Below are 24,705 nucleotides of genomic sequence, written 5' to 3' on the forward strand. Positions count from 1 at the left end.
CGTCTTTAGTGCTGTGTGGAGCGGGTTTTCAAACAGAAGCACTTCCGAAAGGTCCCTGGGGCTGCTGTGTAGAGACTGGCTGTAGGAGAAAGGGTGGGGACCAGGACACCCTGGTAGGAGCCCAGGATACATTCCAGGAGAGCGGTGAGGTCAGTGCAAAGGAGAGGAGAATGAGTCAGGTCTTGAGATTCTTTTACTGGCAGAGCCTACAGGCTTTGACGATGTCAGCAGTGCGGAAAGGGGGAGGTCCAGCTGCCTCTAGATTGGCGTTTTCACAGCAGGACGGAAGGTGTGCTGTCTACTGAGATGTGTGCGTGTGGACACGTGTGTGTGCGTTTTTAATCAGTTACCTAGCTTGTGGAAAACTAGACCGACTTAAAATGAATTTATTCCGATGCTCATGGGGACATCTGTCCATCCGCATCGAATGCACCTGCTGTCTCCACAGACTGTGGCTGATGCGAAAGAGAAAAGAAACCCCCTCTGAGCCTCAGAGTCCATTCAGTTTCACCATTGCTGTGATGGAGAAGGAGCTAAACCACTGCACCTAGCTCATTCCTGTAAATAAATCACCAAGCATCCGTGAAAAAGTGACAACCTCTACACCTGGTGCAATAGCTTAATCAAATGCTCTCGGGCAAACCTGAAAGCTGTAATGTGTTGTACATCATTCGAGAAAGCCTTCAGGAGAAAGCGGCAGACCCATCGCCAGTATAATGGAAGTTTCTGTTATTTGTGCCTCTTAATTTCACATATTGTCACAACCAATTACATTTAGAAAGGTGAAGACCACCGATGAGAAGTGAAATAAGATTAGGCTAATGGAGTCTTTTTGGCAGCTGCTGTTTGCATCAGACCTGATGCACATAAGCAATTGTTTCTGTAAGTATATTTGGGTCTCCATGCTGTGAAACCGGGCAGTTTAGGGACAATCTGTCAGTAAGAGTACACTATCCCCTTTAGGTAGAATTATTCAATTTAGCAGTAAATAGATCAGCACGCTGGGAAACCTGATGGTAAATAAGACCCTGGGATGCAAGGTAATTGAATAATCATGGCGTTTCTTCTTGTTCCGACGTTGTAACATTCATCTTGAAGGCCTGAGATATTAAATTTCTTGTTTTGCACAAGCCACTGCACTCGGAATATCCTACTCAAATAGCCCCAACAGGCTCTAGAGCAGATTGTGGAAATTCATTTCCCAAATGTTTGACTTGCCTCCAAGATTGTCTTACACCACAATTCCAAGCCCTGTGTTACATTTTTTTTGTTTGTTTTTTGAATAAAAAGCTAGCTTTGGGGGTTATATTTTAAAGGAATGAAAATAATTACATGGGTTTTTTAAAGTTTGCACTGAAAATAAGTATTGCTGTCAGTGCCTGAAGCTAAAAGGAATTGGGTGCAATCTATTTTGCTGGCTCGTTACTGTTTTGCATGGTGATTCTGTGTCAGTGAGAAAATGGTGGCTTGGTGCCACGTTTCTGCTTCGATGTTCTTCCACTCGAAAACCTCGCCCTTCAGCCCTACTGAGCCACCTCCAGAAATCTTATGCCTTTGACCTTTCTGTGCCTCTTCAATCTTATTCTCCATTATTCTGAAGATAACTCTACTGTTGCAGCCCAGTAGAGCCACAGATTTGTCCCGCCTGCCCATGTTGGCCAACCCCCTTGCCCGGAACCTTCTTTCTCCCTCTCCCCGCTTATCTAATTCCTACTTTCTTTACAATACAGAGCAAGTGTTGTATCCGTTGAAGCTGTGTCTGGCTGCCCCAGCTCATCCGATAATAGTCGGATGGCCCTCAACTCCAATTGTCATTTTATGATATGCCTTGTTAAGAAGTTGCCCTGTCTCACTACCCAAGTTGTCAGCCCCTCGAAGATGAGAATATCACTGTTGACTCTTTAGTGTCCCTTTACTTGTTCCTTCCTATATTACTATCCAAAGGTATTCTTATCGTCCACAAAACCAACCAGGTCTGTCTAGGTTCTCACTGGTCTCTGCCTTCTTTGCCTTCATGTTATCTGACTTTTAAGCATCTTTGGGCTGAAATGTTTTCTTTGGTTGGATTTGTGGTACCGTGTTCTCATTGTCAATTGCATCCTCAGTCTTCATTCCTGGCTCCAAATCTAACACTGAAGTGACTCTAGAGGCACCGGGCTGTATACTCTGCTATACTTTTTATTCTCTAACTACACATCCTCTCTAGCTGAATCACAGGCATAAATATTGCAACACAGAGCTTTCTAGATGCACAAATCCTATTTATTGCTACAAACTGAGCATGAGTTCCAAACCCTCTCCTAGCAAACAACTGAGACCCTTTTAATTTAATAAGGTAATATCTTGGTCAAAGGGAAGATAATTAACATATCCCCCCTCACCTAGAAATTCCTCTCACTCACAGGATGCTTTTGATTTTCTTCACATTATTGAATATCTGAGATAATTCCATTTATGCAAAATTGTCATTGTCTGTCTCCCTCACTGTAATGTACACACCTCTTCGCTTGTCTCGTTCCTACCCATGCAGAGCTTACTATTCCAAAGGTGGAAGCAGACACTAAACAAGTAACTGCTCTTTTCGTTATTTACAAATCGCCAAGTGCTGGGATGAAGTTAAAAATATCTGTTGTATTAAAGACACAACTTGCCAATATTCATCTAGTACCGCCGTATTTAGAATGTACGCCTGCGACACCACGTCATATTTAAACTATGCGCTGAGTAGACAGCAGGAAGAATTTAGACTGCATTTCACTTGAGGGATTTGGCATCCCATTGTGATTCCATTGTAACACAAGCCTGCCCTCACTTCCAGAGAGTCAGTGCCCTATCAATTATATTTATAGTATTGATTTTCTTAATTATTGAGTCGACATTTGGGCATTTGGGATATGTATTTCTCTCCAGTAGCTCCATCGGGTAACTGAGTTAATTGGAAATGATCCCTGTGATAATAATTCTCTTATTAGGAACTCTAGTGTCCTGCACTCAAGGAAAAGCCCTTACAATTTCCCGTTTTTAGACATGCTTTTTCTCTCTGGTCCTCCAGGCACAGACACAGGAAAAGGACAACCTTCCTTCCCACAAATTTGGTTGGAGTGAGTTTTAGTGACACAGAATAGGAAGAGCTCCCTGCCACAGCCCCAGGAGCCCGAGGCACTCCGCATGACTAAAACATGAACCTGGAATTAGACCGTGGGTTCGAATCTCAGCTTTCTCGCCATCTGACTGTAGACCAATGACTGAGCTTCTCTGTTTTACTTTTTTGGGCTGTAAACCAGGGATAACTATGGTAGTATCTAAAGGATCGCGTGGGCATTAACATGCCTAAGAGATGTAAGGCCTTTGAATCACTCACAGATGCTTAGTAAGCCTTCAGTCACGGTTGCATAGTGCCGTGCAGTTCCTCCTGCTGCCTGCTAACCACTGGTCTACCCTCTCCCATCATGGTGCAGTTCCGCTTTCCTTGAAAGCTGATATCCTTGACTCTTTGTGGACATTATGTGACCTAAAGTACTCTGTCTTTTGGTAGTTGTAATAGGTTTTTTCTACCAGGACAAGCCATTCTCTTTTCTTGCGGCATTTTAGGCTTCCCATGAAACCAATGGGCTCCTGAGGCAAATTCCCAGGATGCAATTGAATTGAAGCTATCATAGCACTTGAAAGTTTCCAAAATCAGTGGCTCTTCATAAGATTTTATCAAAAGTTAACGTGGGTAGAAATTACCATTTTAAGTTTCAATCGGCGGCTAGAGGTGTGCTTTCTGTTCAAATGCTACGCCCATGTGCAGAAGAGAAGCCAAAGTATTATGTCCAAGAAAATATTCTGAAAATGAATCGCAGACCTTGGAAATTGCTGCTGGAATCGGAAACCACCTTTTGCTCATTTAGAGACGGCGTTGTCTCCTTACTCTCCTGTCTGCTCAGCTCTGCACCCCACCCTTAGCAAGGGCATTGAACTAGTGAGGAATGAAACAGAAAACCTGGAGACGAGGACTCCCAAGCAGCAGCTGTGATGCAACCCAGGAGAATGTCTGAGCATAAACCCCTCCTTGTTACCAATGCAGGTGAAGCAGAACTTCTGAAGCCCGTACTGAAATCTGAGAAAGAAAATGGGATGATGACGTGGTAGCTCCGCTGCCAGCCCCAGTAACAGGCTCTTCCAACCCTGCAGGTCTTTCCGTGAGCATTTCTAGTTAGACTGTAAACATCCACTGGATCACCCTTCTGTCTCTTAATGCCCCATCTATAGCATCGGGACCATTCTCTGCTTCCTCTCTAATGAATGACCCAAAATGGCCCCTTAGGGTAAAACAGTGTGATCCACTCTGGGGAAAACAGTAAGTGGATGCAGTCAATCGTGTATCCTTGAGTATCTAGCCTTGGTGATTGTATCAGAAGATCTATTATATTGGATAGGGGAATAAAAACACTCCCTCTGTTTTTCTAGAATAATCTAGAACTTGACAGAGAGCTTTAAGATTGATCCTTTGACCAAATCGGTAGGTTGGCCCAGTGTAGCACCTGTATCCCACATGGACTGGATTACACACCCGTATCTCACGTGGACTGGACTGCATGTCACTTCTGTTACAAAGTATGCCTTTTGTGCAAGCTGCGGAGCCTGCTTATCTCCACATGGGAGCTAATATTTCTGTCTGGTGAAAACCTACTCATTCTTCAAGGCCATTTGAAATGTCTTTCCTAATCACTAGAGCCAGGAACTATTTACTTCTTCTCAAGATTTCCGTAGATTTTGCTCCCACTCAAATCCATAGCCACAATGAAGGGATTAAAACATGTGATTTTAGCCTCTTAATATCATGGCACTTCCTGGAACATGATAAATATTCAAAGAATTTAAAGAATAAACCAATGGATGAGTGGTTTCCGTGTTTAGGAAATGACTGTACAGTCGCGTGGTTGGACGGGTAATTCAGTCTTCTGTGACATCCTCTGGGCCACAGCCAAGATGACCGGGGAGAGCTTACCAAAATGTAGTTCTGTAGATAATGGTGGACAAATAACAGAGAGTGCGTCGGATACAGAGTCTGGTGAATTTAAAATTGATCAAGTGCTATGTGACCCATTCATGTTTAAAAGTTGATAGTTAGATAGCATTGCATACAAGGCTAACAACATCAAAAACACATGTAGATACTATCTAGACAATGCTGTCTGATGGCTGTAGCCTCAAGTTTCATGTATTGAGGGGTGGATGTTCATGGAGAGCGTGCCCTGAATGAAATAATGTTGGTTTGCTATCTTTGGTGCTATTGTGTGGTCTAGACGTCACCCTTCAAGACTTAAAACTCAATAAATGTAGAAAATGTAAGATTGTGAAAGAAAAGAGAACGTATTTCACAAAGAAAAGAAGCAGACCGCATAGGCTTGGTAATGTGAATCTGATATTTGACAGCTAAGACTTTTGTGAGGACCAGGGTTTTAAAGAACTTTTCTAGAGCTGACCACCATGACCATCTCCCAGGTAAAAGCCCGGATCCTAGTGAGGGGCCCTGAGAAGGACGTTCTCTTTCTGTCGCTCCCTCCTTGGAGTTCCACTGACAGTAGGACTTAAGAGGAGAGTTAAATCATCAGGCTGAAAGTCCCCATTAATATGCTGACTCTCGAAAGTGAGGTTACCGTGCTTTGTAACTCCTGCCATGATGTCTTTCACTAAAATGATGTGCTAGAGACGTTTTAATTATAGCGTAACACTGAGGAACCACAGCACTGTAGGTAACGTCTTCATTGTTCCGCTTTAAAGAAACAGCTTCTGCAATCCATGGACCAGAGTCATTTCTTTGTGCTCTGTGTGAGTGGGAAGAGGCTCAGTTTTGGAGCTGAATTGTCTCAGGAACAGGGAATAGCCAATTGTCAGTCAAGCCTTCCGAGCTGTGAAATGCAGAGGAATTTTCCTTTCAAATTGCAGCTTTTAAAATTAACCACCACGAAACAAGAAGGGTGGGCAGAGTATACATCTTTTTATTTCTGTATACTATTTCTATTGATGTATGAAGAGTCGGGAAGGGGGAGACTGGATACGTGGTTTAATCTTGCCTATTACGTGTAACTAAATCCCTTCCTACTTACTCTGTCACTTTCTGCTGACTTGGTGTAACTTGGGTGAAATTGTTTCCCAGGTCCCCTGCCCTTCTTTCCTCTTCTCAGGTGGCATTCTGGGGTTGGAGTGTAGGTTACATGACATCATGTCGTTCTTAGAGGGGCCCTGGACCACTCACTGACTCTGCTCCTTGTCTTGCCCTCTTCTATCTCCAGGTCGTGCCCAGTGCCCTCGCTGCACCCACAGTTTTCCAGTGTTGGTGCAGCCAGCCTGTGGTCTGTTCTCCGGGCACAGCCATGGTAACACATTCCCCTCCTCCCACCGTCACTGTGTCTGGCACTGCACACCCTCCTTACAGGCCCCTCATTCCACACTGCAGAGATCCCTCGTAGGCAACGTGATCCTTAATTCTCTCGTGGGCAGGGCAGGCCCAGTGCTGCGGGGCCTCGGGAACTCTGGCTCTCTTTCCCCTCTCTCAGGCCGCCATGGTCAAATGCACTGTTTCTCTACTGAGGCTGTGCCACTTCACTGCTGACTATTCCGTGATGCTGGGCCCCACCCTGGTGCTGGGAGGGAAGCGGCACAGGCGTCATTCTGCCTTTGAAGCCCCGGATCTATGTGGATTATTCTGGACTGATGGCCTTCCGTGGCAGTCAATCAGTACTTTATGCTGAATGTCACAATCCAAGAACTCAAAAGATAAAAATCAACAAAAGCCTTTCCTGTTTTTGAGACTAACCCGAAAGGCATAGCTCTGCAAGGGGGCATCCACCCTCAGCTTTCTTTTACAGGCTTTGCTTGAAACAAAACGAATTTTCCTTTTATGTCACTAGAGCTGTGTATTCAGTTTTAGTTAAAAACATGTATAGTTCTGGTTAGACGCCAAAGCAATCTGTGTGTTGATTACACATGATTTATGGAAACTGTCTCATTACACAGATTTACCAGGCACAGGAGCCACATCCTGTGGGAAGAGAGGTCGGGCATTGTGTCTGATGAAAGGACCCAGCCTTTGATGGAGCTCCTCAGCTCCCCACAGGATCCGCTCCTCCTGGTTTCCTGTTCGGACATCTAGATGCTGAGAGCCCAGAGGAGGCCCGTTGATGTGCTCAGCAGGAAACTGGAGCGGCGGCCGAGAAAGACAGTAATCCAAAGTCACAAAACCACACAGGGGCTGGTCTCAGGAACGTTAACTAACGTTGCAATGCATTTCTAGAGGAGAAGTCGAGCTTTTGGTCTGTGAGTCTTAATTTAATTTCTGCCTCTTGGCCTTCTCCTCGAGGGAGGAGAGCAGAATAAAATATCCTAAAATGCAGTCGCAGCCTTGGCATGTAACAGAAGAGTCACAGTACCAACAGGGTGGGCACTTCAGAGCAAAGTTCCCTCCAGGTGCCCAAGCCCGGAGAGTCACACCCAAGCTCTTGTCTCATCATTCTAACCACGATCCAAACGCCCGTCTCCTTTACTCTATTCGTTGGCTAGGGCTGCATTACAAAGGACCACAGGCTGGCTGGCTCAGACAATAGAATTGTGTGGTCTCGCAGTCCTGGAGGCTGAGTATCTGAGATTAAGGTGGCAGCAGGGTTTGTTTCGGGTAAGGCCTCTCCCCTTGGCTTGAAATGGGCACCTCCCTAAGTCTGCACGAGGTCTTCCCTCTGCATATATCTGTGTCCTACTTTTCTCTTCTTACAAGGACACCAGTCATATTAGATTAGGGCCAAGCTTCATGACCTTGTTTAAGCTTAGTTACATTTTTAAATACCCATCTCCAAATATAGTCACATTCTCAGGTACTGAAAGTTACGTCTTCAACATAGGGATTGGGAGACATAATTCAGCCTGTAACATTCACTTAACTCTTCAGTTTTTTGCTTCCACTTGACTCAACCCTTCTGCTTTCCAATCATTCCCCATTGCTGGCTCTGCTCACAGCCATGGACAGTGTGCCTTCCAACATGCCTACTCAGTGATAAAGTGACAGAGGTACCCACTTCCCATTTCTGGGTATACTGTCACCTGTCAGTCTGTCCCCAGAGTGCCAGCTGACACTGCCAGTTCTCAACTCCATAATGACTTGAGAAATCTGGGGGTGACATCTTCTGTTGGAGCCACAACCTCCAAAGCTATTGAGCAGTCTTAAAATTCAGGTCAGTGTAGACTGTTTCACCACGGAGCCCAAAGGACCTTTTACTCTGTGTTCCTTTTACTCTGTCTCTGCTATTCCCAGGCTCTCACACACACAAACTCCACTGAGTCATTCAGAATTGATCTACACGCCTCAGGTGATGTTTTCCCCACTGGCCAGTAACGAGGTCCTTTCCTCCATGGACAAGTCCGTGAATAGTCATACGCACCTTGCAGTAACATGGCACCCTACTACTCCCCACTGGGACCTCTTGGGGGGCTAGGGCTTTCCCCATCACCTGGGGGTAACCAGGCCGCCCCACAGCACTGTTGGATTTTACCCCCATGTGACAGTAATGAAACAGCAACCCCTTCTACCCTTGAAGGAGCACTGTCAGAGAAATCCAGCAGGAAATTTATTGGGAACATAATAGACCCACATAAATATAGGCAACTGATCTTTGACAAAGGAGTAAAAAGGCAACACAGTGGAGAAAAGACAGTCCTTTCAACAAATGGTGCTGGGACAACTGGGCATCCACGTGCAAAAATAGTAATAAATGTAGACATGGACCTTACATACCTCCCCAAAATGGGCTCAGAATGAATCACAGACCTAATGGTAACATAGAAGAAAGGCTACTGGTGACCAGTGGCATGGCAACGATTTTTTAGATAAAACGCCAAACCTGCCATCAATCGAAGAGATCATCGATAAGCTGGACATCATTAAAATGAAAACTTTCTGCTCTGTGAAAGATAATGTCAAGAGAATGAGAAGATAAGCCACAGACTAGGAGGAAATAATTGCAAAAGACACAGCAGGTAAAGGACTGTTACCCAAAATGTACAAAGATTTTTAAAATTTAACAAACAACCTGATGAAAAATGAGCCAAAGACCTTATCACGTACATCACCAAGGAAGATGTACAGATGGTAAATGAGCATATGAAAAGATGCTCCACATCATACGTCATCCGAGAAATGCTCATTAAAACGAGATACCACTACACACCTGTTCGAATGGCCAAACTCCAGAACACCGATACCACCAACCAAGTGCCAGCGAGGATGCGATGCTGGTAGGAATGCAAGATGGTACGGCCACTTCAGAAAACAGCTTGGTTGTTTTTTACCAAACTAAACTTACTCTTACCCTATAATCAAATAATTACACTCCTTGGTATTTGCTCAAGGGAGTTAAAAAGAGCCCACACAAAAACCTGCGCATGAATGTTTATAGCAGCTTTATTCATAACTGCCAAGCTTGGAAGCAACTAAGATGTCCTTCCTCTTAGTCAGCTTGGGCTTAGTCACCATGCAGTGGGTGGTTGATAAGCAGCTAAAGTTTATTTCTCACAGTTCTGGAGGCTGGAAGTCTGCGAGCAGGGCGCCAGCGTGCTTGGGTTCTGGGAGGGAGCCTCTTCCAGGCAGCAGACTGATGACTTCACGCGGAGAAAGAGGGCTAAGGAGCTCTCTGACCTGTTCTTGCATTTCCTTTTCTCCCTCAGCTGTATTGGGTTATAATTGACAAATGAAAATTATATCTATTAAAGGTATACAACATAATCTTTAAATATACATATACATCGTGATATGATCGCCACAATCAGGCTAATTAACGTATTCATTGTCTCACATCCTGTCTTAGCAAATTTGAATAAAACGATGTGGTTATGAACTGCAGTCGCCAGGCTGTCTGCTAGAACTCCAGAATTTGTTCACCCCGTGTACCAAAACTTTGGAACCTTTGGCCGACATCTCCTCCATTCCTACCCTCAACCCCCAGTCCCTGGCAACCACTATTCTGTTCTCTTATGAATTTGACCTTTATAGGTTTCACATTGTAAGTGTGACCATGGAGTATTTGTCTTTTTGTGCCTGGCTTATTTCACTTAGCATAATGTCATTCGGTCCCTCCACATTGTCACAAATGGAAGAATTCCCTTCTTTCCTAGGGCTGAATAATATTGCTCTGTAGATGTCACATCTTCTCGATGCATTCATCTGTCAGGGGACACAGGTTGTTGCCGTGTCTTGGCTGTTGTGAATGGCGCCACAGTGAACAGGGAAGTGTAGCTGTCTCTCTGAGGTGCTGATTTTATTCCCTTTGGGTGTGTGCCCAGAAAAGGAATTGGTGGATCATATGGTAGTTCTACTTTCATTTTTTTTCAGAAATCTCCATACCGTCCTTCTTATTGGCTATCTCAATTTACATTCCCACCAATAGTGTACAAGCGTTCCCCCTTCTCCACATCCTCATAAGCGCTTTATGATAATAGCCATTCTAAAAGCTGTGAGGTGATAGCTTTATTGTGGTTCTGATTTGCTTTTTCCTGATGATTAGTGATGTTAAGCACTTTTTCATATGCTTGTTGACCATTTGTATGTCTTCTTTAGAAAAATGTCTATTCAGTTCTTTGGACATTGTTTGATCAGATTGTTCATTTTTTTGCTATTGAGTTGTATGAGTTCCTTATATATGTGGGACATTAACCCCTTACTGGATATATGGTTTGCTTTTTTTTTTTCTAATTTTTCCTTCTTGTCCCTAAAACTGCATGTCGGCAGACAAACCTTAGAAAGTCAATGAATGTTCATCTTCCATTATCACCCCGTAATGATGATGACAAATGCTGTCGTTTGCCTGTTTTGAGGAACTAAGAATAACGTTGGGAAGAAATATTGTCCAGATATGTAGGTAGAGAGTTTTATATTTAGCAGGAGACCTTGAGACAGTCATCCTCCTAAAAAGAACCTGGATTATGGTATTCATTAAATAAAATACATTCATAATGCCGGCACCACGTCTGGATGGCTCTGAGGGGTTAGCAAATGTACTTGGGCAGTGCAAAGCGTCTGCTCGTTTCCTGAAAGGGAAATACTGTAAAGGCTAATGACTTGCCTCAGGGATATTTGGACCCCTTCCATTGTAATTAAGAACTAGTGTTTTCATTTGTGAGTTTAACAGAGATTGAAAAAGAAGTATTTTTGTAGAACATACAAATATATATTATAATATTTCCATCACTTACAAAGACCTCATATATCATATTTACAAGGATTTTATGTCGTGTGTGTGTGTGTGTATGTGTGTGTGAACCTCACTTTCAGGTTCCCAGTGTAGATAACACTAGTTGGCAGTGTATGTGGACAGTAGAAAAAAGTGGGGTGTCCAACATTTCTCCTGGGCATGATCCAGGATTGAAAGGAAAAGGTCCTGGGCTGGTCCAGCGTGCAAGTGGATGAAAACAAAATTAGAGACTTGTTTCAGCACTGCAGTCTGTGGGAGAATTCAGTGAGAACTCCGGGTTTCCAGTCCAGCAGCCTGGTGCATCAGCTGAAGGGTGAAAACATCAGCAGAAGTGGGAGTGAAAGAAAGAGGAGTGATGTGCCTGGGTTGTTCATCTCTGTGAAGTTCGGGTGCCTCGTTTCTATGTAAAATGACAACAATATGCATGAAAATAGTTGTGCAAACATTGTGTGGTCAGAACTGTGATATAAAACGACGCAGATACCAGTGAAGGTGTCGTAAACTTGGTGGATGAAGGTGACGGTCAAGAAAGTGTGACTGTGTAGCTGAATCTTGAGTGTCCCGAAAAGAGTGGAAAGACATTTTGGTCAAAGGGAAAAGCTCCGTAAAGACACAGAGGCTTGCAACACACAGCATGTTCAAAACAGACAACAAATTTGCTTGGCTTAGGTGTAGGGATGGGATGGGATGGGGACAATCAGAAATGAAGCAGGGACCATAAAGTATCGGTCATGCCATACTAAGAATTGTCCTGGAAACAAAGTTCATACTCAATAAACATTTATTTAGCAACCAAATGAAGAATCACTTTATCCACTGCTGGTAGATTAAATCTTCATGTTTAAATATTGCGTATTTAATAATTTACTAGTTGGCATGTTGGCTCATTGAAGAAAAGTGATGTGTTCACACTCTTTTTCTGTACTCCATATATGGCTGATCTGTAATCTGGTACTGTCACCGTTAGAAACCTTCTTACTAATGAGCGCCAAAAGTCAAGAGTTCTAAAAGTTAATATATAGACAAATGTTCACATCCATTTGTGTTTTTCTTTTTTCTTTTTCTAGGGTCAGACATTGTTCAATGGTTAATAAAGAACTTAACTATAGAAGATCCAGGTAAATAAATCATTTTCCCATTGATAGAATTATTTTTTGTGTGATTTTAAGAAATATGTTTCTCAGGGACAGTATGAACCTGAAAAATTGTAATTATATTTAACTGTGCTTATAGTATTTATACAAATGTTATGGCAGTCAACATATATTTCTCTAAAATTTATTTCATATATGTTTACAATTTTTCACATGTTTAATATTTCATTGCATACAATTTGATTCAGGTGATTGGAGATTGTTAGAATGGATGAACTGTATACATGGTCAAGAATACCCGAACAAATAGTTTATAGCAAGTGATCATGAAGTAATGAAATTGCCCTTCATAAAACACATAAATCTCATTCACGTATCATTTTGCCTTATCTCCATTTTTGCATGAGGTTTGAAAACAACGTTATTTCCCATCACGCCCACAGGATTGTTTTAATGCTGTGATTTCAGTCGCAGACCCATCCCTGCAGTGGGCGCTATTCTATCTGCAGCACTCACTTCACTCCCAGAGTCTGGGAACAGTGTTGCGTTGCCGAGAACAAATCCCTACATGTGCGAGGGCTACTTAATGACTTTTTAAAAATACCTTGGAAGAGCCTTCACTGTTGGCAAACAACTCACATTACTGAAATGAAGATAAGGTGCATTTGTTTAGAGAAGATGCTGAGAAAAGAAAGCAAACGGGGTTGTAGAGACTGAGAATGACCTGGCAGAGAGAGAGGGCAAACCTCTAACTGCACAACCCCCTCCCTTTGATTGGAAAAGAATTCTGCCTGGCTCTGCTCCCACCTCCGATTACCAGTACATGGGGATGCAAAGTTACTATTTTTCTTCATTTTGAGCTAACCTTGTAAAGCCACGATATCATAAAATGTAGCTCTAAACCTAAATGCCTGTGTACATCCCCTGTTCCTTTGGTACGTGAGCTTTTAAAACACGTGTCCGAGCAGGTTAAACAGGATTAAAACAACTCAGTCAAGATGAAGCAGGTATTGTCAGCTTCATACTATCACAAAGTGAAAAGAGGTGATAATTCTTGGGAAAGGAAGTCACCGTCTTACCAAGTTTACATTATAGCCTCCGTTTAGGGGCGTGCCTGACTTTATAAACTGTAGCACCAGATGAACAACACCCCGCCCCACCCCCCAAAAAAATACAGATTGGCACGATCACTGGTAATGAGGAAATGGCTGATTTGCAAAGAATATTATTGCTCGAATGATGAAGTTGATTCAAAAGACTACTTTTTGTACGTTAAGACTAAAAGTGTATTTCAGTGACAGGATGTGAAAGCAGGGAAAATATACAGATATAATAAGCTAGTAAGACACAATTATTGCTTCTAATTCATACATGAAATATTATAGCTATAATGTATATGAAAACCGGTTTATATGCTTGTTGAACAATGTAAAGATGTTTCAAAGCTTCATTTGAAGATATACAAAAAGATAAAATGAATCATACTTGGGAAGGACCGAACATATCCTGTAGTCATATTTATGACAGGCTGAAAAATTAGTTTTTCTTGGTTGGTTGTTTAATTTTTTTTAATGAACTGATTTACCCTCTACAAAGTGAGAAGCTCTACGCCAGATTTGAAGGCGTGTAAGAAGCATCGATGATTGTTCTGAAGGTAAAACAGATTTTGCACATAGAAAATGAATCTGGCAGCATGGTTCAAATTCAATGCGGTCAGGAGCATAGGTGATATTGCAAAAGTTACCTTCATGGTCTCGTGGATAAAATTAATCGTACCATGTAGAGCTGCTCATGAAGGGAGACTAAGTAGTTATGGGAATGCCAGGTCCAATTCTGATCCTCTAAATTAACTGAAAATATTTAAAAATAAGAGAGAAACCCATGTCAGACTTCCAGTGTTTTATCGGGTGGTCAGGTGGGTGGTCGAAGACCTCTGGAGATTATTTTAAGTGCTAGATATCAGTAACTTGTTGAAAGAGGGCTTTGTGGCAAGTTGGAAGAAGAGGCTGAGCCTGGTCACCGGAGCAGGTTCTGATGGCCCATTTGGAAACAGGGGAGAGGGTGGCATGGTCTTCAGGGTCTTATCCAAGACCAACGAGTCCAGATTATTTGTGCATTTAATGTTCAATATTTCATTAGTGAGTAGCTCACAGAGTTTCGTTGCTATGGCAGCAATTCAGTGCAAATGTGGCTGAATATTTCTTAGAAGTTTTGGTACTGCTAGACAATTAGTCATATTGCATTATTCATTTAAAATAAAGCTATAGGTAGGCCTTTCGTTAGAATTTAGAATGAGTTTTGGCTACGTTTGCACACACATATATTTCACATATTCATATAATACACACGCAGGATTAGTCTAAAATTTTTGTGTTTCTACCTCGAGTCCACTTTTACATTTTATATTTTTCTACAAAAATAATTTCTTCATTACTTCTTTATGCTTCCGTTCACTTAACACATACTCTGTGGATCTTTACCCTGGGTTGGGCACTGGGAGACAGGATGAGCTCACCCTCCTCGGATGGCATCACCGTCTGGCTTTCCCGGGTGTCCCACTCTCGGCTTCTCTTCCTTCTCACTGCCCACACCGCTGGCCCTCCATCTGCAGTGAGGGCTCTCCACCCCCCCAGCTAACCCATCAATGTTGGCATGTCCAGATTTCTGTCCTGGGTCCCTTTCTTGTCTCCATAGGCACATGCTGCTACATGACATCTGCGGAGGGCTCCCAGATTGGGAGCTGTCACGCTGACCTCTCCTTGGTGCTCCAGACTCCTCTGTCTGATGCCTTTGTCACCTCCCTTCTGAAAGGCCCAACTCAACGTGGCCCAGAGAGAACCCCGATTTACTCCTCCTCAACCCTGCCCCTTCTTGTCTTCCCCCAGATCACTGTCAGGGTGGAGTCTCCTACCCCAGCACAAGCTGTGTCTTTCCATTTGTTCAAACTTGCTCTGTGGTCTTTTAGGAGTGTTCTCAAGTTTCCTCATGGAGGTTTTGCGTGTTTCTCACTAAACGTATGCTTAGTTGTTTTACATTATATTACTGTAGGTTTTCCTTTCTAGTATAACTGTTATTGCCTGTATATATGAAAATTATTGATTGATGTATGCTAATTTTATATATTACTACTTTATGAAATTTAAATTTTGTCAGTATTTTTAACGAACATGTTGTATAGCTACGATGCTTCCTCCAGCAGCTTACGAGGATTGTACGTGGTTCAGGTGCTGAGCCCTTGCATACGTGACAGGAACTTTTGTGGCCTGTGTGTTTGTCGACAGTTTGGCTACATACAGAGTGGAGAAAGGAACCTGCCTCCCAAAAGCACTGCAGATACCGCCTCTCTGCTCTCATGCATTCAATGTATAGGCATATATATGTGAAATTTTTTATCTGTATAATTTTTCATATACATCTTTTTCCCCTCCCTAGATTCCTATGTCTTCCCTCCCTTTGAAATTGAAAATATAGGTACACAATTGCAAGAGGTTTATACGTTTCTTCCCTTTTTTTTTTTTTCTTTTTTGGTGTACTTACATTATCTGTTCAATTATTGAAGTGTGTTGATTCAGGTTTGCTTGAGTTGAAGAAAAAATGTCCTGTTGTGTTACTTAAGCTTCATTTTCTAAAATAGATATAATAATTGTGCCTGTTGTTTCATGCTTTCCTGAAAATTAGAGAATTTATATATATGTAATATATAGAGCAGGTATTACTGTACCTATTACATAAAAATTGCTCAGAAAATATTAATAAGTATGGTTTTAAATCCATTTTTGTTGTTATATCAAATTATTATTTTTTATAACAAACCACCCTCAACACAGTGGCTTCAAATAACAATTTTATTTGGCTCATGAGTCTGTGGCTCAGCTGGTCACTTCCTGGCTGGGGGCGTCTTGGCCGATTCATGCTGGGCTCTTAGCTGGCGGGTGGACCATCTAGGATTTGGGGCACATGTGGTACCTGGTAGGCTGTCAGCTAGGTACATCCCATCCTCTCCTCCGCCGAGCTTACCACGATGTGTTTGGGCTTCTAAGCACAACACAAGTTTCTGCTTGTGTCACAGTTACTGGTTTTTATCTGCCAAGGCAAGGTCCATGGCCAAGTTCAGAGCCACTCTAGGGAAGAACTGTCTAAGACCATGGATGCAGAGGGGTGAGGATGAATTGGGGTCACTACTGCAACAATCTTATACACACACACGTGTATGTATATATACATATATGTATGTATATACATATATGTATGTGTGTACACACATACATATTTCTGCTTTTCAAAGCTTCCCATCCATACCATATCCTACTGTCTTTTGGCTTGCCTTTGCAAACTTTATCCTCCAGAGTATGTTTATGTTTTTCTTAGTAAGCATGCTTTATGTCTGACACCATGCCATATAATCATGGGTGATATTTTGGGTAAATTTAAAAGCTTCAATACAGTTTGCATCCTTCACAAAATGATTGACAGACATCAGTAAATTCGTGACCTCGCCCTGCTCATTTGTAATCCCTGCCGCCTCCCACTGAAGGGATCACCCCACCAAGCTCTTGAAGCAATGCTAACCGAGGTGAGAGGTACGGTACCTTAAGACCCTCTCAGTCTTCTTACTAGCTGTGACTTGAAATGAGTCTCACTCTGAGCCCTGGATATCAGAGAATGCATTTCTGTGACCCCTGAGTGGCAGCCTGCTTTCTCTGCCTTTCTCCTTTCCATCAGCCCACACTTCTCGAGATCCCTCTTCCTTGAGAGGCATCCTGGCATTGGAGATGACTCTTGGGCTCTGCAAACAGACTTGAGCTCAAATCCTGGTTCAAGTACTTGCTGACTGGGGAATTGGGCAAGGTACTTGATTTCTCTACTTTTTTTTTTTCCTTCATTAGTAAAACGCTTTTAATACTGTGTTTTGTGAAGCTCAAGTGAGTGGCAAATGCAGGTGTGGCCAAATCTTGATTTTTATTGTAATCAGGTCAAGCTCTTTTCAAACTCTGAACATTTGCCAGAACATTTAACTCAATTGAATTCTTTATGAATGCATGCAATTATTATATTAGCATTCAAGCTCAACCTATTTCAGGAAGTGTTCTCTCCATAATTCAGCTCCCGTTGGCTTTTCTTTACCCTAAATAGTTACCAAGAATATTTATATTGGATACTACTCAATTTGTTGCTTAATTTTATTGTCTTATCTTTGTTATTTAGACGATAGTGTTGGTCTATTACATTAGTTTAATCTGAACAACATAATGGTGGAGGGTACACATCCGCACCATAAATTGACTGAAGTGACAAGATCGATCAGTCTTCGATAATAACTTGATTATTTTTTTAATATGGGAATTCACTGAAGTGACAAGTTATGATAACCAATGATTCAGTATGTACTTCCCTAAATAGATGGGGAGAAGTGAGGAGAAAGAAATTCTAAATGAATTGTCCTATTTTTTTTTTTACTTTGTAAAATGATTTGTTCTTCATCTAAACCTAACCCATTATAAAAGAAATAGCCTAAAATCAAAATAGAAGAATAAGATTAGGGATAAATATGGACCCAGCATAAAAAAACTTAATTTTGAATAGTTGCTTTATGGTGTTACTTGTAAAAATACCTGTGAAGATTTAGATTCAGACAAGTCAACCACATGTTTTGCTTACACATCATCAAACCGAATTGAATATCTTAATTGTCACTGAATTAATTAAATCAACCCATTGTGCTCAGCATTATACAGATTCTGACATCTGCCTCACAATCCTGCCACAAGGCCTGTGGGAGAAAGTGATCTAAATTCTGTTAATGGATAAGTAACAGCATTGCTACAAATTACCTTTGCGTCCCCGCCTTGGTATACCTGTCAGAGAACTCATAGCCTGGGGAACACGAGGATGTATCAGAATAGAGAAAATATAGAATGTCTTCTTATCCTTGACAACGTTTTGGACTTGCAAAGCATTTGGTGCTTTTCCAAAGCACTTTGAAGTAAACTATTCCCTTTGATGACCTTAACAATAATAGCATGAGTAGCCAGGCAGACATTTTGTTCACTTTACATGAACTGTCAACAGAGAAAACTTATGAATTCCCCGAGTCTTAACCAACCCTGTTCAGTGAAATAATACCTTGGTCTCCCCATCTCTACCCTGTGTGTCTGCCCCTTTTTGCACAATTATTTCGGACCTAGAGTCTGCTTTTCCACAAAGGGTTGGCAATGAGGAGAAGCGCCTGCATCCCCCGGGCCAGATGGTCCCCCACAGAGTGTCCTTTGGGGTGAAGTAATTGATTTCCTTGGATTTGGTGTTATTTTTACCGACTTCGCCCTGGGCATATCCTGTATCAGTGCTGTTTTCTACGTATTTCAACTCAGGTATTCCCGGTTACAAAAGAGAGATCTTTAACGTGGATGCTAGTCGAGTTGTTTGAACCAACAGCCTCACTTGTGTGGAGGGAGGGTAGAAGCATCTAAAACACTCTTGACGATAAGCAAGGCCCTTCTGCACCCATAAACACACATTATTACCATCCATTCTGCAAGCTCTCGTGTCATTATGAAGTAAATAAAAGTGACCCCTTTATTATTTACTGCTCCAAGGCTAGGGGGCCATGCTGTGGAAACTTTCTAGGTTTCCAAGGCATCATTAACCCTCTGCGGACAATAGTCAAGAAATCACGGATCATAGCCATCACGTAAGCTCTAACAAGATTGATTAGTTTGACCCAGTTTGATAGAATAGGTATTACCCAGGCATATGTCTTGCAAATGTGCATTTTCTGTTATAAATAATGCCTACAGGAGAAAAAACCAACGAATTCCTCATATCTTTGGGCAACTGCTCCTAACTCATTTTCCTGCTGCCTAGCCAGAGCTTCAGTTACATCCACAGGGAGTAATATGTGTTGTTCTCCTTATTTTCCTGTGATATGAGAAAGAGCTGTCATTTTCTTTTGGGTTAATTTCAGAGCATTATTAGCTCTTCCTCAGAAGAGAGAAGTCATTGCTTTGCATGTTACATTTGTATCCCAGTTTTGTAAAAATCACGGTGACTTGTGCATTGGGTATCATCAGGAACCTCTCTTTGGTGGCCCTTGCTCCTTGGGAAGGCTCTGGCAAGGTATAAAGTGAAAAGTTACAAATGTTTAAACTAGATATCTCTTATTCAAAGTAATCATCGCCAGCACATACAATGCACCCAGCCTACTGGGATCAACTGTCTCTCTCCTTTAACTTATTATCTGGTTACAAGTGTATCTCTTCGGTTCATTTATTTGTTTGTTTGTTTCAGTTTTGCATTTGCATATAACTACCATACTTCATTATAGGGCAGGTGGCTGCTGTTGTCATTTGACTAATTTAATTATGCTGTCGCTTTCCACAATTAAAACTCAAAACCTAGAATGTTCTGAAAAGTCCTCAAGAAGTGCATGAATCCAAGTTTTTGTTGCCGGCGTAAGATTGTTTCCCCCTTCATGTCTGTTGTGGTTTCAGCCACAGACAAGCCATCCTTCCTGTGGATGGAGGCTTTCTCTGGTTTGGGCTTCTGGCTGCCTTCACCTCCCACCTCCAGTGCTATATTATTAATAACAATAGAAAAGAACTACAGTACAGGAACATTAATTAATTGGGTGCCCCCAGGTATCACGGTGGATTTGTTTCTTCCTATTTAAACTCCTGTAACTAGGAAGGAGATGAGAGAGCTCACCTGCACTGGACACCAACTGTGTACCAGGCAGGATGCTGAGAACTTGATGTGTGTTATTATTCGGTCTTACACAAAAAAGAGGGGGACTTCATGCAGTAGATGGTAGATCAGAAAACTATGAGACAGAGCAGCATGCAAACCCAGATACATTTGCTATCAAAATGTGAAAAGTTTCAGATGAATTCAAGGATTGCGAATCTCTCTGTGCAGATGGTAGGAGAGAGCAGGGCCGAGAGCTGGGGTTCATGCCAATGTGTCAGCTGGGAAGCCGGCACTAGGCGCTTGCTAGGGATGCGGCAGGTGCCCCCTGGTGATGCCAGTCTTCCTCTCTTGGTTTGCACTGGCCAGCATGTGCACCTCTAAGTACCAGCCCCATAGTTTGGGGATCCCTCTGACTTTTGTCCGATTGAATGCATTTGTATATATTACCTATTAGAGTTGTCAATCATTAACGAAAGTACTGCAAGCAGCTGGGAATCTAATTGGAATTGTTGTCCCTTCTATTGTAAAACTTAAACAGCAAAAGCATGCCAGAGTCCAATATATTTTTAATAGCGTTCTAACTCCAGTTGGGACCATCTCTTGCCATAGCAGAGTGTGTTACTACTTCTACATGATCCCCTAGAAAAACCAAAAATAAAGCCTCTGCTCAGACTGAATGGAAAAGCACAATTGCCCCAAAGAATCATCTAAATCTTCTGTAGCTAGTTGACCTATTTGCTTTTTTCTTCTTTTTAGGTCTTCATTTTCTGTTTTATTACCCTTTTTTGTGTAAACATGTTCCTTTTATAAGCCAGCTTGAATTTTTGAGGGAAGGAAAGAAGGGAAGAAAGAAGGAAAGAAAAGGAAGGAAGGAAGGAAGGAAGGAAGGAAGGAAGGAAGGAAGGAAGGAAGGAAGGAAGGAAGGAGAAACTAGAAAGGAGGAAAGAAAAGTAGAAAGTGTTTGGTAAGGCCAATAAGGCTGAGAGTGTAGGGTATCATCTAAAAATAGGCCTGTTCATTAGTAGTAGCCACTTAGCGAAGGATGGGAAAATGGAAGTGATGATATCTATTATCGACAGGGAACCACAGAAAGTTGGGTAAGAGCCATCCAAAAAGCCAGACCTCTTTCTCTCTTATAATAGATAACATAGCACTTTCTATTTCCCATCTAAAGAATGAATTAGGATTTTTCCCCTCTATATCTGAGTTGAAAAGAGTGCTATTTGTTCTACTTCTGTTGCTTTTCATGAAGCTTTTCCTTTTATTACAACTAAGAATGATTGGGAACGCTAGCCACAATAGTCCAGAAGACAGGATGCGAGTGCTGATAGAAGCTGTGTGAGCTGAATACGACCCTGCTACAACACAAATGTGCCCATCGCTTCCCTTATCGTTTGGTTGCAAACCACAAATAAGGATTACTGCTTTCACAGGGAAAAAGATTAATGCTTCCCCAGCAAAAAAAAATCGCCCTTTTAAAAATAATGAGTCTAAGAAACACAATGTAACATATAACGTGACTTTTAAATTTTTAAAAGGCTCTCATAAGCGAGGAAGTCTTCATGTCTAATAAAACAAAAATGCATTTTCAAGTTTGCGGTTTTATATTATAATTCAAGTGATTGAGGCCTCTTGAATGACCCAGAATGCCTCCCCCTGCTGTGTTCACTAATGCCTGAGCTCCGAGGCCCATTAGAGTACATTACGTGGACCACGTAGAGCTCTGACGAACTCATTTCACGTGAGGCTCCTGCTCAGCTCAAGGTTTGTGTCACTTGCTGTAAATAACTGCTCTTTTGATCTAAACCACATTTTTTGGACGTGGATCTGCCAGGTGTCACTAGTACTTTGATTCCTACTGAATACCCATGGGAAAAGGAAGTTTCAGGTTCAGACCATCCCAGGTTACTTGTGTATTTCAACAAATGTGACATTTAAAAAAATTGTATTTATTGATTTGAGAGAGAAAGAGAAGAGAGAGAGAGAGAGAGAAACATCAGTCTGTGGTTCTACTTACCGATGCATTCATTGCTTGATTCTTGTATGCGTCCTGAGTGGATATCGAACCCACAGCCTTGGTGCATCAGAATGATGCTGTAGCCAACTTAGCTACCTAGCCAGGGTCCAAAACATGCCATGTGATTCTTCCTCTTCTGGGTTCACCCATTGAAACATCCGTGGTCTGGGGGCTGTGGGCTTCTCTGCGTGCTCTGGTGGACACGCTGTCACTTTTTCTGTCTCTGGCAGCTTCACAGGTGAACCCTTGGCCTTCACTGAATGACCTTCCAGGTGTTCCTTGGGTATTTCCTCAAATGTCCCCTACAACTTGGTAGGTGGTTCAGTAGACCTCCCTTGGGGCTAGATGTCAGATGTCACATGAAGTACCTTAAAATGCACTTCTTTTTTTTCTTAAAACATTTTGAATGATTACAAAAATCAATGCAAGTCCACCATAGCTAATTTGGGAGGTATGGGAACGATAATGAGAGTAACAAGCACTCCTAGAAACCACTCTGAGATAGTCCCAGCTGAAATAGCGGCACATCCACCCAATCTCCTGTGAAGGCGTGAGCTCTCAGCTTTATTATTATTGGAATGTGGCCCACTTAATATTTTCCCCTCCTCCTCTTGGACAGTTTCTCTGGGCCTCTCATCAACAGTATGCCCCTCTGCCCCCGCCTGTCTGTGGTGCCCAATCCTTGACACAGTCTCCACTGCCTTTTTTCAGTTGTGATGTCCTGGCAAAATGACTCTCTGCTACCATCGCTGTGGCTATAGCCCAGGGCACCACTCGTCCCCGGAATGTCCTGAGCCTGAACCTTTCCATCGGCTTCCCCCTTCATCCCCCTTTCATCATCCATACCAAGTGTTCACACGGTGGTTTTGAGCCTCAGGGACAGTAGTGGGAAAATACATCACAGAAGGTAACTGTTACCCCTTTCACAGTCCAAACCTGTTCTTGAGTCCTTTGGCATCCCCTTTCCTGTTGCCTTCCCCAAGTCTGGGGTGGGGACCCACATCCTCACAACGGGAAATCTTCTAGGCGTATTCAGGGCCAGAGAGCAGGCTAAGCTCACTCGGGGAGAAAAGGGTAACATTTTCCTTCTTCCTACTCTTTTTCACCGTTTCTGAGTTCTTCTATCTGACTCTTTCAGGATTGACTTCTCCCAAAGACGTGGTGACCTAATAGCACCCCTGTTGACAGGGGTGTAGACAGTCCCTCCACTGTCACATGGTGGTCTGACTTCAGGACATTTCCCAAAGTCACAGGCACATATTTATTAGAATGGAAGCTTGTAAGAAGAAGGACTTTGTTGTGGCCTTTGCTTGGCCTTTGGCTTCTTTCATGTGCCTGGTATATAATGGGGGTTCAATAAGTGTTATTGAATTGAGTATGCTTAACAAGGAAGGTATTAATTTAAAATGGGCCGTTTGCATCTTTTCTATTTCAGTTAATGTTATGTAAGGTGCACCTCCACAGCTGAAAAGTCCTACCCAGGTTCCCGTGACCTTCCATGGCACAGAGAGTGTTTAGTTGTAGGACAGAAGGTGAAACTTCCCGGGGTTACTAATCCAAAGGTTTTTCAATTAATTTATTTTTCTCTAAGTAAAGGCAATAATAGATGTTATTCAGCTGCAGAAAAATGCCCCAAATGTTCTAAAACAGCCTAAGAAATTTGCTTTGGTTCCGTGGAAAGATGAGTTTATGAGCAAATAGAAGCTCCTGTTAGAAACAAAACATGATTTATTGGTTGAAATATTGCAGCACTCTGGAAAACGAGCAAAGGCATAGCAAGGGCATATAACAAGAATCTCATAAATATCACAAAAAGACTAATTCATCATTTGGAAATTTTTCCCTATGCCTAAAATAATATCGCATTAAGTGAAATAACAGCTTTAGGTGATGCTTTTTTTTTTTTTTCTGAGAGACACTTTCAACAGTTTTAAAAGCGTCCAGATACCCTGCAGATATTATTTGATCTTTTCTCACATGATGCAAGGCCAGGCCACTTGCTTCCAGCTTAGCAAAGTAGAAGTTGTAGACATTTCTTAAAGTTTAGGGAAAGGTTTAGGGGAAGTGAGTAGGTCAGCTTTTCCAGAATAACAGGTATATGTTGGTGAATTGTAGGAGGTAAGACAAAGATGGTGGGTGTTTGGCTCCCTCAAAGCCCTACCCAGTCTGGTGTGCGATGAATAGCCATTATGGGAGGAGAACGTCTTGTTCTTCCACAGTGGGTCCATTTGCGGTGCCTTGCCTTTTTATAAACAGGCACCCTAAGTATTATTAATGCTTTCCAGCTCTCAACCACGCTTCCGAATTTGATAAATATGTGTCGTTTACTAACAGATGTGCAGTGGCAGCCTCATGAATTTTTGGTCACTGATGCAGCACCATGAACAGGACAAAACTGTTGAAAGCATGAAAGACTTTTTTTATCCTCACCTGAGGCCATGCTTATTGATTCTTAGAGAGAGGAAAAGCGAGGGAGAGAGAGGGGGAGAGAAACATTGATCGGTTGCCTCTCGTATATGCCCCCACCAGGGACCATACCTGCAACCTAGGCATGTGCCCTGACTGGGAATCAAACTTGAGGTCTTTTGGTTTGCAAGGCAATGCCCAACCAACTGAGCCACACTGGCCAGTGCTGGAAGACTTTTTAATCCAATACCTTAATTTGCCTTTGCCATACCCACCCTGT

At 42.3% G+C, this 24,705-nt stretch overlaps 1 protein-coding gene across 4 annotated transcripts in view; it reads left to right on the plus strand.

The window, feature by feature from the left end:
- Positions 1-24,705, plus strand: part of RGS7 (regulator of G protein signaling 7) — a 304,883-nt gene that overhangs the window by 201,380 nt on the left and 78,798 nt on the right. For all 4 annotated transcript variants that reach the window (XM_053912996.2, XM_053912997.2, XM_053912998.1 and 1 more), the window contains one exon: positions 12,293-12,343. In XM_053912996.2, the coding sequence (XP_053768971.1) occupies positions 12,293-12,343 (51 nt within the window). The remainder of the gene's footprint in view (positions 1-12,292; positions 12,344-24,705) is intronic.

Source organism: Desmodus rotundus, chromosome 10, assembly GCF_022682495.2.
Source record: "Desmodus rotundus isolate HL8 chromosome 10, HLdesRot8A.1, whole genome shotgun sequence".
Lineage (NCBI taxonomy): Eukaryota > Metazoa > Chordata > Mammalia > Chiroptera > Phyllostomidae > Desmodus > Desmodus rotundus.